Source organism: Kogia breviceps, chromosome 2 (assembly GCF_026419965.1).
Source record: "Kogia breviceps isolate mKogBre1 chromosome 2, mKogBre1 haplotype 1, whole genome shotgun sequence".
NCBI classification, from domain to species: Eukaryota; Metazoa; Chordata; class Mammalia; order Artiodactyla; family Physeteridae; genus Kogia; species Kogia breviceps.
The window spans coordinates 66,273,071-66,289,823 of NC_081311.1; the positions used below are offsets into that span (position 1 = coordinate 66,273,071).

At 37.9% G+C, this 16,753-nt stretch overlaps 2 protein-coding genes across 4 annotated transcripts in view; one reads left to right on the forward strand and one right to left on the reverse strand.

Moving 5' to 3' along the window:
• LRRTM3 (leucine rich repeat transmembrane neuronal 3) overlaps positions 1-6,653 on the reverse strand; it is a 180,848-nt gene extending 174,195 nt beyond the window's left edge. Inside the window, exons 1-2 of the mRNA XM_067025522.1 lie at positions 6,067-6,653; positions 4,192-5,723 (exon numbers count right to left, since the gene is read on the reverse strand). Of these exons, the coding sequence (XP_066881623.1) occupies positions 4,192-5,723; positions 6,067-6,070 (1,536 nt within the window). The 5' untranslated portion in view covers positions 6,071-6,653. The remainder of the gene's footprint in view (positions 1-4,191; positions 5,724-6,066) is intronic.
• CTNNA3 (catenin alpha 3) overlaps positions 1-16,753 on the forward strand; it is a 1,725,986-nt gene that overhangs the window by 780,202 nt on the left and 929,031 nt on the right. The gene's annotated exons all lie outside the window — the stretch shown is intronic.

The window sequence follows — 16,753 nt, forward strand, 5'->3', positions numbered from 1 at the left end:
TTCTCTTACAACATTTGTAATTAAAATCCACTGATATTACTTTTTGTGTTCATGGTTTATTCCAGCTGCCTCTGATTTTTGATGTAGGTAGCTAAGAGAATACAAGTATAGCAAAATTCCATGGGTTTGCATAAAATCCAGATTCTAATGAGAATTCAGGGAAAAGGAATAAAAGAGGCAACACAGTTTTTGAATTTTTCATTTCTCATGGCTCGGTTCTCATTTGTCATGTCTGGAACTCATTTTGTCTTAGGCTTCATGGCCTGATGCTGTTTGTGATGCTAGTCTAATCCACACTTTAAATAAACTACTTAAGTTCTCTTCTTGGTAAATGTCAAGGGAAGAGAAGGTATTTCATGCACCTACAGCATCCTAAAAATCCTTGCCAAATCTACAAATCTGACTCTGCATTATCCTTCCCCAGAAGGAGAGCATAATTTCATTATCTATGAATCATCACCTCTTAGACTGTAACATCATTGTCAGAGAGCCTAATAGAACAGTGTTCAGCTGACTGAAAAGGGGGAGGGAGGGAGAGAGCACTGGGGCAAAGCACAGGTCACTGGCATGGTAACAAACTGGAGAGTTCTAGAGCTGGATGGGGAGGCCTCCCTCACTCCACAGCTCAGACACTCCTGACTGGTAAATAACTGATGCTGGTTCTTTCAGTATTAATATTGAAATTTGTTTTCCCCAACTTAAGTTACATTTCAGTATCCTGCCTATGGAAAATATTCTCACTTAATGAAAATATCAGAATATTTGACCAATGTCAATGATTATAAATACTTAAAAAATATTTCTTATCGATTTTTGTTGCATTATTACTTGCTCTTCATCTTTGGACACTTATTTCTAGCCCTTAGTTCCAGTTCTATGGCCTCTGGGCATTACTAAATAAGTCAATATGCAAAATTTGTTATACAAAATTAAAAACTTGTACTATAACCATGTTTCCAAGGGAGATGAACTAAATAAAATTAAAATCTGATTCATGGATTGAAAACCATATGTTGTGAACCACATTTACATAAGGGTTCAGGATAAAAAACTAAATAAAATGTTTGAATAGCTGTGGTTAGTCTAATCAGCCACTGGAGGTCACTGATGCTCCACAGAAATACAGTCTATTGCCTGTTTGTCTATTTAGGAAGTTGACTCACCGAATCAAGAAAAAATGGTTTAAATTCTTTGAAAAGATGTAATGTCAACATCCTTGGAAAATATAAACTCATTTAAAAGGAATACATCTTGCATAATTATTACTTGGAAGACTCTGGCACTTGGACTATTAACTCTGTGCTGCAGTAGCACTATGCATACCGGGGATCATAAAAATTGGGGGATAAAACCCATACAGTTCAGAGACTAAACTGTATTTCCTCTCTCTCTGGTAAAGCATTCAAAGACTGAATCCGTTCTGCATTGATGCATCTCTGCTTTGTATTTCAACAGGTCAGGCTGTTTATTTAACTGTTGTCACCTTTGAGGAAAGTCAGACACTTAATATAAATTTGGAATCGAAAATGAAATATCAATTATATTTTTCTAATATGCAGTGAGTTTTTAAATACTAATGAGAATAGATTTATGGTATGCAGTCCAAAAAGTGCAGGAGAACATTCATTCACCAGTTGGCTTTGTTAAATTTATAGTGGTGAACTAGTGATTGTCTAACCTACAAGAATTATGTACTGAGAGCTAAATGAAGCTTCATTCCCAAAGAGAGGGAAAAGACTTTTTTTTTTTTTGTAATTCCACATACTGAATCAAAATTGCATTTACAATCTAAGGGATTTTATTTTGGTTCTTCTCTATTATTAAATTTATATGTAGTTAAAGTTAGGCATTAAGAAATGACCAACCTTCAAAATTTTGGTCATTCATGTAATCTTAACACACCAAGTGGCTTTGAATTTTAGGAACATTTTTAATACAGCAAACATATTTTGTATATACTAGCAGTACCACGGCATCAAGTATTTGCAAGAGTTTCAAAATATAAATATAAATATGCCTTGCCTAAATTTATTTGGTATCCATGACAAATGAGGCAGAAGGTCAAGTCAAAGAATAAAAATGGGCTTTTTCACTTTAACACTGCATTTAATTAAAACAATCATCTTTAGTACAGGTAAAAATGAGGGTGACCAAAGAAAATTTTGTTTTTAGATGGAATAAGTATTTACTGACATTTTATGAAAAATGTGAAATTACAACTTCAGTGAAAAACATCGCAGTAGTTTCAGTCATCCAATTCATTGTAAGGAAATATCTGCATTATTAATCAATTGGGAATCTGTGAATATTTGCCATTAATAAATGTATATCCAACAGTTATTCATGGACAAATATATTGTAGCTATGATGCTTTTCTGAACTGGTATCTATTTTAAGATTTAATCAAAATCAAAGTACAGTTCCTTGAGAAATCTACTTTCGAGGTTCCTTTTTCTTTATTGCTTATAGAAGTATGTTTTGATAATCTGGCTTCTTTGCAATTATGTCTCATGGTGACTTGCCTAGATTTTTCCTCTCAGAATATGAAAAGCCTCCAAACTATATAAAAATGCTGGTAAAAATAGCCATTTACTTTTTCTTTTTTGCTGCAGTGATTCTGTTTTGAAAGAACAGGGGCACGGTTAAAGATGTAAAGCTTGACAAGCCAAATTAAATGAAACGGGCTCAATGTTTCAATTCCTGATTTTTGCTCCTATAATAGAATTCTTCTTTTTGGAGGATGAAAGAGAATACTGGCTAAAGACATTTTTCTAAAATCTAAATGAACTGTGGTCAAAGTTGCTTAAATACAGAAGCTGTGATATTTGTGCTACAGGCAATAAACTTTCACCACTGACATAAAAACATGCATGCAGCTTGCAGATTGCCAACAGGGTCTGTACAGAATCATACTGATGAATGGAGTTCACAATGTAGATGAACAAGGGGACACTGTAACATCAGCAATAGAAAAGCAAAAGACAACTGCCATGGGGTTGGTCTTTTGTCCTGTAAGATTTATTTTATACGTTTATTAAGGTGTTGTCAAAACTATCCTTTTCAGCGAGGCTGTCAGTGGTGGAAAGCGTGTCTTGGAATGTGTTCTCTTTACACCTCTGAATGAAGTGTCAGTCATCGGGGGACTGCTGTGTGTGCAGGGCATAGAGTGGAACACAACAGGACAGCCTGACAAATCCCAAACAGAAGAACAGACAGAGCTCATAATTCCACTCCCTACATTAGGGTCCTTAAAAGAGCTGGAAAGAGAAATTTTGGTAAACTTCCAACCACATGCATTTAGCAAGCCGCATTCCCATTTGCAAAAGCCTCATCTCTGAAAACTCCTTAAGGTGAGGAGCAGTGGAGAAATCTGCCTCCTGCCTATTTTATGTATTTATTTATTCATTTATTTACTTATTTTGGAAGTGTGGAGGCTAGAAGAAATTGACAGTGAAACCTCTAGTCTAATTTTACAGAGATGAGTTTCAGAGACAAGGCTTCAGGTCTAAAACTTTGTATTTTTACTGTCTCCTCACATTTTGCAGTTGTCTACTTGCAGCATTTTAACCCTTCAGCAGTTTTCCCTAGGCTTGCTTTATTGTAATTCAAACACCTCTGGAAACTGCTCCTGGTGCTGCTTTAACAGAGCACCATCTTTCAATAGTTTCCTGCGGTTCTCTTTTTAAGCTAGGCATTGTTTTAAGGCTGTCCCTAAATGGTCTATAATCAAGTCCTCTCCTAGAGTCAGTTCAGGCTCCAAGTACCTGGGATCATTCACTTTTTCCTTGATTTGCCAATGAACTGCAAACCTTCTAGAACTATAGATTTGGTCTTGCCAGAAGGAGAATAACAGCCGACGTGAAGGATTACTTATGAAAGAAGTTTTATCTTAAAACAAGTGTGACATTAATGGAATCAATAAAGGGTCTTATACAATAGGCATTATATTAAAGCAGAGTTCAAGATTCACATTGATTGTGGTATTTAAATTTCGATGGGTTAATTATGTATGAAAGTAAAATGACCAGTATTATGAATGTACTGAAACGGACAGGGAAGGACCTTGCCAGCAAAGTGAGAGGGAGAGGGGTAGGGAGAGGGGCACCACATTCCCTTTATAGTCACCAGAGTTCAATAAAGCACCACTTATTTCCCAGCTTTTAAGAGCGCTTTTATCACAATGGTTCATACCTCACACTCCCTGGAGCCCGATTTGTTATAGGTGCAGGGTCCCGTCCCATTCAGCAGCATCTCGCTGGTCTCCGTGTTGGTGGGTTTATAATCTACATAAAATTCCTGGGTGCTGGGAGTCATTTGCTTTAGGGACTGTCTTTTCTTTTTCCTGTGCCTTCGCATGAGGGAGCGCTGCTGCAGCTGCTTCATGCTGGCAGGGTACCGCTTCCACGACACATAGATGACGAGAAGGATGACAAGCACAGACAGGAAAAGGGCCACGCTCCCTGCGATGATTTTATGGAAAGAGATGTGCTCAGTGTCAGTATCGGTCTCTGGGCCAGGCTCCGTGGCTCCCACTGTGGGGGGCAAAGGGGGTTTGCTCTCATGCTTCGGCCTGGGGAGCTTGGGCTTAAACGTCGGCTTTGGGAGAGCCCTGGCCAGATCAAACCTCTCCGTGGTACTTTTGCCACAGATGCTGTAGTTCTTCACTGCATCGATAACATTTACTCCTTGCAGCTCTTTGGGACTGGCACAGATAATTGTATTCTCCCTCAGTCCTTTAAAACTTTTCAGCCAGTTTACCAGGGAACAAATATTTCTGCTGCATTCCCATATATTCCCGGCAAGACTGATGTCATTGAGGGATATCCAAGAATCCAAAATCTCTTGACCAATAAATGTGAGCTTGTTGGAATCCAGGTTGAGGCGCTGCAGATTTGGGACACACTGGAAAACACTAGGTCCACTAAAAGCTTCGATCTCATTGCCTGATAAATCAAGCCTTTGTAATGAGCTCCAGGTCCAGGACATGGTCTGTCCTATGACACTGATTTTATTCCACTGCAAGTAAAGGTTCTGAAGGCTCACCAACCTTGGAAAAAGGGCCAGATTGAGCTTAGAAAATTGATTGTGCTCCAGGTGAAGTTCTTTGAGTCTGATCATGCCTGCAAAGACATTCCTGGCTAAACTTCGGATCCGGTTATATCCCAGGTCCAAAAGTTCCAGGTTGCGGCAGTCTTGGAATATTCTCACTGGGATGGTTCTCAGGGAATTAGATCGTAAATGTAAACTCAGCAGCTTTCGCAAACCCCGAAACTGTTCAGATCCCAGAGAATGCAGCTGATTATAGGATAGATCCAAGTTCCGTAAATTTGTCACAGGTCTGAAGGTGTTGTTGAGAAAATAGGAGATTCTGTTGGAACTCAGAATCAACTCTTTGAGTCTGCGTATTCCATTAAAAGCATTCTCATCAATATTGCTGATATGGTTATGGTCAAGGTACAGCCAGGTGAGCTGGTTGAGCCCTTTAAATTGATTATACTTAAGTTTTTGAAGGCTGTTATAGCGAAGGGACAAACCTAAGCAACCAGCAGATATACTTGAGGGTATCTCCTGTAATTTCTGAGATTCACAATATACCATTTTGCCTTCACACCTACAGCCCTTAGGGCATCCTCGTTCGGCAGAAGAAAGCATTGTCAGTAAGACAGTGGGGGCTATAACCAGTGCTACAGCTGATCCGCTCAGTAGCCTAATTACATTGAAACCTGGAAATAAAAACAACTTCGAAAAGTTATCCCCCCAAAAAAAGAAGTCATTTTTTTAATCAAGCAAAAATAAGCATGTATTTTCTTTTTTAGAAATTTAAATCTAGATAAAAACATTTAACATCAAATATCATCTCCTTATAATTTAAAGAGAATTGTCTTTAGGCTTTTTTTTTTTTTTAATAGTTAAGCAAGGAAACATGGCAAGTAAGCAATTGAATTTATAGTCTTAGAGCAGAGCAAGGTAATCTCTACAATAATTAAGGCAGAATTAATATACAGATTAGTGGATTTTTTGTTTTTGTTTTTTTAAGAAGAAAAGAAGAAAAATGACAAAACATACCCATCCTTTGTATTGTTCAAAGGTCGTCCTTAGGTCTTTGCTTTGGCTTAGGGGGCCACTTGCATGACAGCCCCTGTCAGCTGCACTGTAGTGAGTCAGGGCTCGCTGACACCCAGGAAGAAAAATTGGACCCCTTGGGAGATGGACCGATTTTGGAACATTATTCTTTGCCAGCCACGCAGAACACTCCAAGAACAAATAAATCCCAACACCGCATTTGCAGCAAAACATCAAAATCTTCCTAGGTAATAGGATCTTCATGAATATTACGTTTTTGCATCTTTACAGGGTTTTTTTTGTGGGGGGGGGGGTGTAAAAAAAAAAAAGAAAAAAAAAAAAAACTGGCTTCTACAATTTCTTCTTATTGGAAGGCAAGATGTATTCCTCCAGGCAACATGAGGCTACCTGAGCTGCCACATCTGTATCCCATAGCCCCGCATTTCTGGTGGCGAGCACCCGCTTCAGCCACAGCGCTGCGTTGGAGCCCAGAAGGCAGGAGAGCCCCGTACCGTGCACACGCTCAGCTCACTTCTGCAGACTGTCATTCTGAAAGCTGCTCGGACTGTTGCTTTGGTTTTAGTGAATGCAGTCTTATGTAAAGCTGCCCCCAGTGGTGAAGAACATTATGGGCATGTGCAGAAATGTCTCTCTTTTATCTTGCAAATGAGCAGGCTTTCTGCTGGAAAATGAATGATTCTTTTGGGTGGCTCAATAGGAACTGAATGGTCACCGTAATCAATAACTAGCAACATTTTCTGTAATTTCCAAGTCTTGTTTTACAATTTGGCAACGTCTTTATTGTCTGCATCCACTTAATCGCTAAACATGCGCTGCCCAGAGTTTTTCTTGAGCTTGACATTAAGTTCACAGACTGAATGTCAATTTTTCTTAACCTCAACATAGCTTTGAACTGAAATTTATAAAATGAATTATTGAACTTTTCACAGAGAAGCATTAACTGCCTGCCCATTTGACCTCTTGGAGTCACAGTGATAATATTATACAAGGTGTCTCAGGATGCTAGAACACATACATTTTGGAGTAGAGAGGATAACTAATGACATATAAACTAATGTGTCCAATAACCTTTCTGGTTTTCCCACAAAAGACATAATTGGTTTCATGGCTTATGACTTGGTTTGTTGTTTTGGTTGCTGTCATTTTATTTTTTTAATTAGAAGAGAAATAAGCCATATTTAGTGTAAGTACAAGAATCAAGAGATCATCTGGTTCAGTTTATTGATGCTGTTACTATTTATTACACTAGTAATATTTATTGAGCACTTTCTAAGTGCTTTAAATGGGCTATCTTATTCTATCTGTAAACAATATTATGATGTAGGTCCCATTATAACCTTCATTTTGAAGATGAGGAAACTGAGACTTGGAAAGGTAACTTGCTCAAGGTCATATAGCAAGCAAGTGGCAGAACTGAGATTTAGAACCATAGCTCTCTTAGCTTACACCTCTAACTGCTAGATGATCCTGCTTCAACAACATTGTTATTTATCTTCACTTTAAAATGAGCCAAATGAAAATTATCCTAAGTCATTGTGTCAGGGAAGCTGTAATACAATAAAATTCTTGATTTCTAGAATAGGTTTTCATAAACTTCTTTGGTATGAGTCTTCTAACAAGAATCATAAAATCTAAAGAGGAGAAGCTTAGTCTAATGATTAAGAGGATGCATTTTTGCACCTAGCTTCAAATCCTGGCTGTACTTTACCAGCTCTGTAACCTTCACTAGGTTACTTATCTTCTCTATGCGTTAGTTTTCTCTTCTAAAAAATGGGCATAATAACAAAATTCCGTTTCATAGAGGGTTTGAGAATTAAGTCATCTAAATATCTGTGAGGTACTTAGAATAGTAAGTGGCACATAATAAGCCCGTGTTAGCTGTTATTTGAATAATATCAACTTTACTGTATTTGCTGGTATTGCATGTTTTTTAGTATTGAATATTGAGTATACTCACTTTCATTAACTCACAAAGAACTACTTCAATGAATATTTTTTATATCGTTTACAGTGGATTTCTGAGATACTTTCAGTCTTGCCTTCTTTGATGAGAAGAGTTCCTAAATTTCCATCATCTCAACTTTATCCTTAAAATGAGTATCTAGTGGACCATAACTAGTAATTAATGTTTGATTATTTTCTTCCCCAGAGCAGAATATGGTAACATCTGCCCCACAGAGAAAACCATTTTGTTTAAAAGTAAATGGTAATTTTATAAAAAATAAAAGTGTTAGTCTTAGTTAGATGAATTGTCTGTGGAAAACCCTGGAGAGCTTTCATATCTTCTAAGGATGAGAAGCTTGGTAACAGTCATGATAATCAAAAGGGATCCCATAGACATCATCCAATTCCTCAGGTAGTATGCCATTAATAGGGCGGTTTCCTCCCAAATTATTCATGCTATCAATGCGCATAAAGCCCCCAGAGAGCTTGTTACAAAGATAAATTTCCCAATCCCTCCCCCAAGATTTTGATTCAAGGGGACGGAAGAGGCTACACTTATCAATAGACTCTGATGGACAACTTGGTTTAAAAAATGTACTGTAAGGGAATGAATAAAAATAATAAATTTTCTCCTCGTAGGAAGAGAGGACATATACATCTGTGACATTGTGATATAGATTCTATGAGGACAAAGACAATGTTTTGTCTACTTCAGTTTCCCTGAAACCTGCAGTAGCACTTGGCATATTATAGATGCTCAATAAAGATTTATTGAATAAATACATTTTTGTGGGGGTCACAGGTACATTTGATGTAGGATAAACTGGTTATGTAATGCTAGCCTTGGGTACATGGGATTGATCCCTGAAAAGTTCCTTGGCCAGTGAGATTGGATACAGTTTTGGAGAAAGTGTTCTTTAAAAATGTGTGTTATAAGGTAAGAAACTGGGAAGCAGAAATACTCACATGGTCAGCAAGTGATCTTCACTTTTCATGTAGACATCTCTTGTCTTCATAGTTAAACCGTAAATTTTATGAGAATAGTAAATAGAGGTTTGAATATTCCCTTTGGCATATTACAACTTTCATCATCTAACATCCCAAATAGGGCTTGGCAACTTGTATCTATTAAAAAAAGACTAAAGGGAATCATATTTTTAACTCCTCTATCATATCTCTGTTGCTTGAAAGGCTCTGATTTTTCTCTTCACCATCCTTGCTTCTCCAAGGGAAGTAGCTAATCCGATGTTTGTTTTGCCTAACAGCTGCAGAGGGCTGCTCTAGGATGGCCAGAGGCCCCATCAACTTTGTGTTTCTTATTCTTCTCTCATTCCCTGACAGAAGCACAGATGAGCCCACTGAGAATGTAGTTCTCTCACTTTGCTTTTCCTGGGAGAGATCTTCTTGGATCAGTTATGGTGAATAACATTTGCTGCTGCGTCACACACCTTGCCCTTAGTTTTTAGACATTTTCCTGGTACCTTGGCTTCTGATCTTATTTTGCTCCATAGTTCTGACTCACATTCACCTTTTGGATCTCAAAATTGATATTTTCTCTTAATGCTGATTATTGATCTATTCCTCAGTAGTAATCAGTAGCCATTCTTGGATTGGGTCTGACTCCAGGCCCTCTGTGTGGCTCCTACTTTGGCACTAGCTCTTAAGCCAGTATCACCACCAGGTCTATCCTGGTTCAAGGTAATGAAGTGCCTGAAGAGGGAAGACCACTCAAGAGGCTAGTAGAGAAATCCAAAAATAAAATAGTGCAGTGCTAAACCAGACTGAATACTTGAGACTACATAAATCACTCCCAAGACTTAGAGTAATCTCTCAAAAGAAAAATAAAACCTTATATTCTAAAAGATTTTAGTAATTTGCTTAACAGTTTGGGTACCAACTAAGTCCTAGACATGGTTCCAGACACGTAGAGTATATCAGTATACAAAACAAAGATCTAAGCTTACATTCTGAAGGGGTAAGATGGACAATAAAAAACAAACATAAGTAGTATATTATTAGGTAGTGTGTACTTACTTTTCTATAAAAGTAAGAAAGATAGTGAAGATTAAGAGTGGAAGTGGTGAGGTAGATTGTAGTTTTAAATAGGATGGTTAGGGCCACTAAGAAAGTGGCTTGAACAACCCTTGAAGGAGATGAGGTTGTTAACCTTAAATATGTATGGGGAGTGACCAGTGCAAAGGCCCTCATGTGGGAGTAGATAGTGTGTTCATTAACTAGAAAAAAGACCAGTCAGTCTTAGAGTGGAGAGAGCAAGCGGGAGAGTAATTGGAGATGAAGTCAGAGAGGGAATATACTCTAAAGGGACAAGAGTAGTAAGGAGTAGTAAGGGAAGCCAGTAAGGAGGTTATAATACCAGTCAAGAGAGATGATTGTGGCTTGGGCCAGTATGCTAGCAGTGGAAGTGGTGAGAATTGGTTAGATTCTAGATTTATGTTTAGGTAAGACCAATAGGAGTTTTTTAATGGATTAGAAGTGAAGGTATGAGATAAAAAGAGAAATTAAAGATGACTGCTAGTTTTATGGGCTGAGCAACTGGAGGGATGGTACAGTCATCAGCTGCTTCTGTAGGTCAAGTTCGGGGAATAACATCAAAAGTTGAACACATTTGAATTTTGTTTGAATTTGGTTCTCAACTTTCTTCAGTTTTGTGAGACTTTAATTTTTGCAAACATCTTCTTCTTATTAGGCCTCAAAGAACCATGATGTATTCTTAAATATTTTGGAAAATGATTAGCAAAATTAGGCACTGACAATAGCAACATGGATTTCTGTTCAGATGGTCTGGACAGTGGCAATGGTCATAGAAGGCAATGGAATCAAAAGCTTTGATGAAAACTGAAAGTTACATAAAAACCAGATATGGGAACATGTGGACTAAGAGTTTTAGAAAATAAATTCGGTAAATCCAAAATGTTTTTCTAGAATAATTTAGAGAATGACACATACTTTTTATTGCATATGCCAGTTGACATTTGGAATTTGGAACTGATTCTGGCCAGTCTTCTTAGGGTCTCAGTTTGCTTATCTGCAAAATAGTACTCATAAAACCTGTGCTATGAATCTCTAAAGTTTTTATTTAGGATCAAGTTCCATAATTTATATGTAAATACATTACAGACTATAAAGTGCTACAAAATATTTCTGAAATCAGTGTACCCTGTGAGAAAATTAATTTTTCTTTGAATTCTATCTAGGTGCTCGGGTCATGAGCATATACTAGAACAAACATATATCAAGGATCACTAAGATGACCAAGGGCAGAGTCAGAATTTACTAATATTATAAAAAAAAATTCTCAGTATTCCCTTTCTACTACAGTTTTAATACCACAACCATTTATTATACAGCATACATCATTGACATTCTAACTCATAAAGTGCTTTCACCAATAAGTGCATGTAATCTAGATGTTGTAAAGAGCTTAATGTTTTTGACTCAGCTACCCTATCATGTAATAAGGTAGAATGCTGCTATAGAGTCCCTACAGCTATGAAAATTTTATTTTCTTCATTTCTAGTTGGTTAGAATACTCAACTGCATTTGTACATTTATAACTATATTCTGATCTTCCATCGAGGCATTAACATGTGTCTGAAATATCCTTGGTTTCCATCTGCTTGCTTCAAGGGCTCCATTAAAAACCCTGTCTGGTCACATATGGTTATAAGTGAATATGTCTGACTTAGATAAATGGATGAAGAAATTTCCAGGTCTGACCATTAAAATGGTTTCTCAGTGTCTTTTTGGAATGAGGCAAATTCAAATGAATGAGACCTACAGGATTATCCAACACATCTCCCTCTCCCTCATCTAAAGATACATTTATGCTGCAGCATCAATCCATACTCTCAGGTTTTATTGCATTCCTCACTTTTTCTTCCTACAGAGGTAGCCCTAAGCTAAATTTGAGGATAGGGGAAAAATAACAAACTCTTAAAGTGTAACACTTATTGTTAGACTTCTGAAAATTGAAAAAGACTACATGACTTTGAGGAAACAATTGTTTTTATTTTTTAGTGGAAATTTCAAAACATATACAAAAGTAGAGAGTATAGTATATTAAACATTAACAATTATTATTATTTTACTAATTTTGTTCCACCTATCCCCACCTTCCTTCACACACAACCACACTTTTTTTTTTTTTCTCTCTGGAGTATTTTAAAAGCAAATCTCAGAAATCATGTCATTTTACATATATATATGTGTGTGTGTGTGTGTGTGTGTGTGTGTGTATTTCAGTATGTAATTTTAACCAGTAAAGACTTTTAATTTAACCATTTAGCATTAGAACAACTAACATACTTAACGATAAGTTCTTAAAGCTGGTTTGTGGTCTTTGGTTTTCATGTTTCTGAAGTCTCTCTAATTTTTTAATGCCATCAATTTATTGGGAGGTACCAGGTCATTTGAACTGTAGCTTGTTCCATGTTTTACATTCAGTTGATTGCTTCCCCTGTATTATTTAACTTGTAAGGAGTAAGTTATAATGGCATACATGTTGAGCAAGAGTCCATTCATTAATTTAAGCAGGATATCCAGCCCCAAATTGATACTTGGGGCATCTATTCACTCTTGGTAGCAAATTTAAGACTTGCATTAACTTTTGAGTAATGTGAGACTTAGAACTTGAAGGAAAATATGTATCTGTTTTGTGCTATTTGTATTACCAGGGAATACAGTAATGGGCCAAATGGCAAGTTTTCAGAGCAATAATTAAAATTAAGGTGTCTTAAGTCTCGGTTGGTTTACCATTCATATTTACTAGTGTTTCTGTTCTTCCCTTTCCACTGCACTTGCTTTTTAGCCCATAGTCGTCAAAAGCAATTATTTGATATTGTTCCTTGCTAAACAAACCTGCTAACTTTTTTTTTTTTTTTTTTTTTTTTTTTTTGCGGTATGCGGGCCTCTCACTGTTGTGGCCTCTCCCACTGCGGAGCACAGGCTCCGGACGCGCAGGCCTGGCGGCCATGGCTCACGGGCTTAGTTGCTCCGCGGCATGTGGGATCTTCCCGGACCGGGGCACGAACCCGTGTCTCCTGCATCGGCAGGTGGATTCTCACACTGCGCCACCAGAGAAGCCCCCTGCTAACTTTTATATTAATATTGGGATATTCTTCTAACAGAGGCTTAAAAAATTACTTTCAAGAGAATAGCCTGAATCAAAGTTTATTTGTAGTCATTTTATTGAGAGAAATCAGTTTTCTAACTTTTCATCTGGAACAAAGTCCATGAAGGAACATGTGGCACCAGAGCCGCATTGTAAAATTTATAGTCCTATATATATTCCCAAAATTCTTATGGTTTCTCACAATAGAACAAAGGAGTTTTAGAGTAACTGTAAAAGTCTCTTAACCAAATTTGTACCTTAATATTTGATGTTTTACTTTGAATGATTGTATGGCTGTGCTTTGAATATAAAGTCAATATTATTTAAATGGTATGATAATAAACATTTTGCTATATTTGCTTTACATATGTTCTGATGTACAAGTGTTTTTTAAAGAAAATTTTCTGTCTTAGTCCATTTGGGCTATTGTAACAGAATGTGATAGATTAGGTGGCTTATATACAACAGAAATGTATTTCTCACAATTCTGGAGGCTGGGAAGTCCAAGATCAAGATGTGGTCAGATTCCATGTCTGGTGAGATTGCATTCCTGCCTCCTGCTTCACAGAGTGCCATCTTCTCTCTGGAACTTCACATAGCTTGAGTGGCAAAGGCGGTCTCAAGGGCCTCTTTACTAAGGACACTTTTCCCATTCACCTAATCACCTCCCAAAGGTTCCACCTCCAAATACCATCACTTTGGGGATTAGGTTTCAACATATGATTTGGTGGAGGTCGAACACAAACATTCAGTCTATAGATTTTCGATTGTACTTTTAAAGCATTATGTATAATAGTTTCAATGTGTACACTAGTATATTTTAAAATTTGCCTTCCTGACAAATATGTGAGCATTAAGAATTAAATCTGGGCCCTGAACCAAGATGGTGGAGTAGAAGGACGTGCTCTCACTCCCTCTTGTGAGTACACCAGAATCACAGCTAGCTTCTGGACAGTCATCAACAGGAAGACACTGGAACTCACCAAAAGAATACCCGACATCCAAAGACAAAGGAGAAGCCACAATGAGATGGTAGGAGGGGTGCAATCACAGTAAAATCAAATCCCATAACTGTTGAGTGGATGACTCACAGACTGGAGAACACCTGTACCACAGAAGTCCACCCACTGGAGTGAAGGTTCTGAGCCCCACATCAGGCTTCCCAACCTGGAGGTCCAGCAACAGGAGGAGGAATTCCTAGAGAATCAGACTTTGAAGGCTAGTGGGATTTGATTGCAGGACTTTGACAGGACTGGGGGAAACAGAGACTCCACTCTTGGAGGGCACACACAAAGTAATGTGTGCATCAGGACCCAGGGGAAGGAGCAGTGACACCAGAGGAGGCTGAACCATACCTACCTGCTAGTGTTGGAGGGTCTCCTGCAGAGGCGGGGGTGGCTGTGGCTCACTGTGGGAACAAGTACACTGGCAGTAGAAGTTCTGGGAAGTACTCCTTGGTGTGAGCCCTCCCAGAGTCTGCCATTAGCCCCACCAAAGAGCCCAGGTAGGCTCCAGTGTTGGGTTGCCTCAGGCCAAACAACCAACAGGGAGGGTACCCAGCCCCACCCATCAGCAGTCAAACAGATTAAAGTTTTACTGAGCTCTGCCCACCACAGCAACATTCAGCTCTACCCACCACCAGTCCCTCCCATCAGGAAACTTGCACAAGCCTCTTAGATAGCCTCATCCACCAGAGGGCAGACAGCAGAAGCAAGAAGAACTACAATCCTGCAGCCTGTGGGATGAAAACCACTTTCACAGAAAGATAGACAAGATGAAAGGCAGAGGTCTATGTACCAGATGAAGGAACAAGATAAAACCCCAGAAAAACAACTAAATGAAGTGGAGATAGGCAACCTTCCAGAAAAACAATTCAGAATAATGATAGTGAAGATGATCCAGGACTTCGGGAAAAGAATGGAGGCAAAGATCGATAAGATGCAAGAAATGTATAACAAAGACTTAGGAGAATTAAAGAACAAACAAACAGAGAAGAACAATACAATAACTGAAATGAAAACTACACTGGAAGGAATGAATCGCAGAATAACTGAGGCAGAACAACAGATAAGTGACCTGGAAGACAGAATGGTGGAATTCACTGCTGCAGAACAGAATAAAGAAAAAAGAATGAAAATAAATGAAGACAGCGTAAGAGACCTCTGGGAGAACATTAAATGCAACAACATGTGCACTATAGGGGTCCCAGAGGGAGAAGAGAGAGAGAAACGACCCAAGAAAATATATGAAGAGATTATAGTTGAAAACTTCCCTAACATGGGAAAGGAAATAGCCACCCAAGTCCAGGAAGCATAGAGAGTCCCATACAGGGTAAACCCAAGGAGAACCACACCAAGGCACATAGTAATCAAATTGGAAAAAATCAAAGACAAAGAAAAATTATTGAAAGCAACAAGGGAAAAACGACAAATAACATACAAGGGAACTCTCACAAGGTTAACAGCTGATTTCTCAGCAGAAACTCTACAAGCCAGAAGGAAGTGGCATTATATACTTAAAGTGATAAAAGGAAAGAACCTACAACCAAGATTACTCTACTGGACAAGGACCTCATTCAGATTTGATGGAGAAATCAAAAGCTTTACAGAAAAGCAAAAGCTAAGAGAATTCAGCACCACCAAACCAGCTCTACAACAAATGCTAAAGGAACTTCTCTAAGTGAAAAACACAAGAGAAGAAAAGGACCTACAAAAACAAACCGAAAACAATTAAGAAAATGGTCATAGGAGCATACATACTGGTAATTACTTTAAACATGAATGGATTAAATGCTCCAACCAAAAGACACAGGCTTGCTGAATGGATACAAAAACAAGACCCATCTATATGCTGTCTACAAGAGACCCACTTCAGACCTAGGGACACATACAGACTGAAAGTGAGGGGATGGAAAAACATAATCCATGCAAATGGAAATCAAAGCTGGAATAGCAATAGTCATATCAGATAAAATAGACTTTAACATAAAGAATGTTACAAGAGACAAGGAAGGACACTACATAATGATCAAGGGATCAATCCAAGAAGATATAACAATTATAAATATATATGCACCCAACACAGGAGCAACTCAATACATAAGGCAACTGCAAACAGCTATAAAAGAGGAAATTGACAGTAACACAATAATAGTGGGGGACTTTAACACCTCACTTACACCAATGGACAGATCAACCAACATGAAAATAAATAAGGAAACAGAAGCTTTAAATGACAATAGACTAGATAGATTTAATTGATATTTATAGGACATTCCATCCAAAAACAGCAGATTACACTTTCTTTTCAAGTGCACATGGAACATTCTCCAGGATAGATCACATCTTGGGTCACAAATCAAGCCTCAGTAAATTTAAGAAAACAGAAATCATATCAAGCATCTTTTCTGACCACAACGCTATGAGATTAGAAATGAATTACAGGGAAAAAAACGTAAAAAACACAAACACATGGAGGCTAAACATACGTTACTAAATAACCAAGAGATCACTGAAGAAATCAAAGAGGAAATCAAAAAATACCTAGAGACAAATGACAATGAAAACACGACTATTCAAAACCTATGGGATGCAA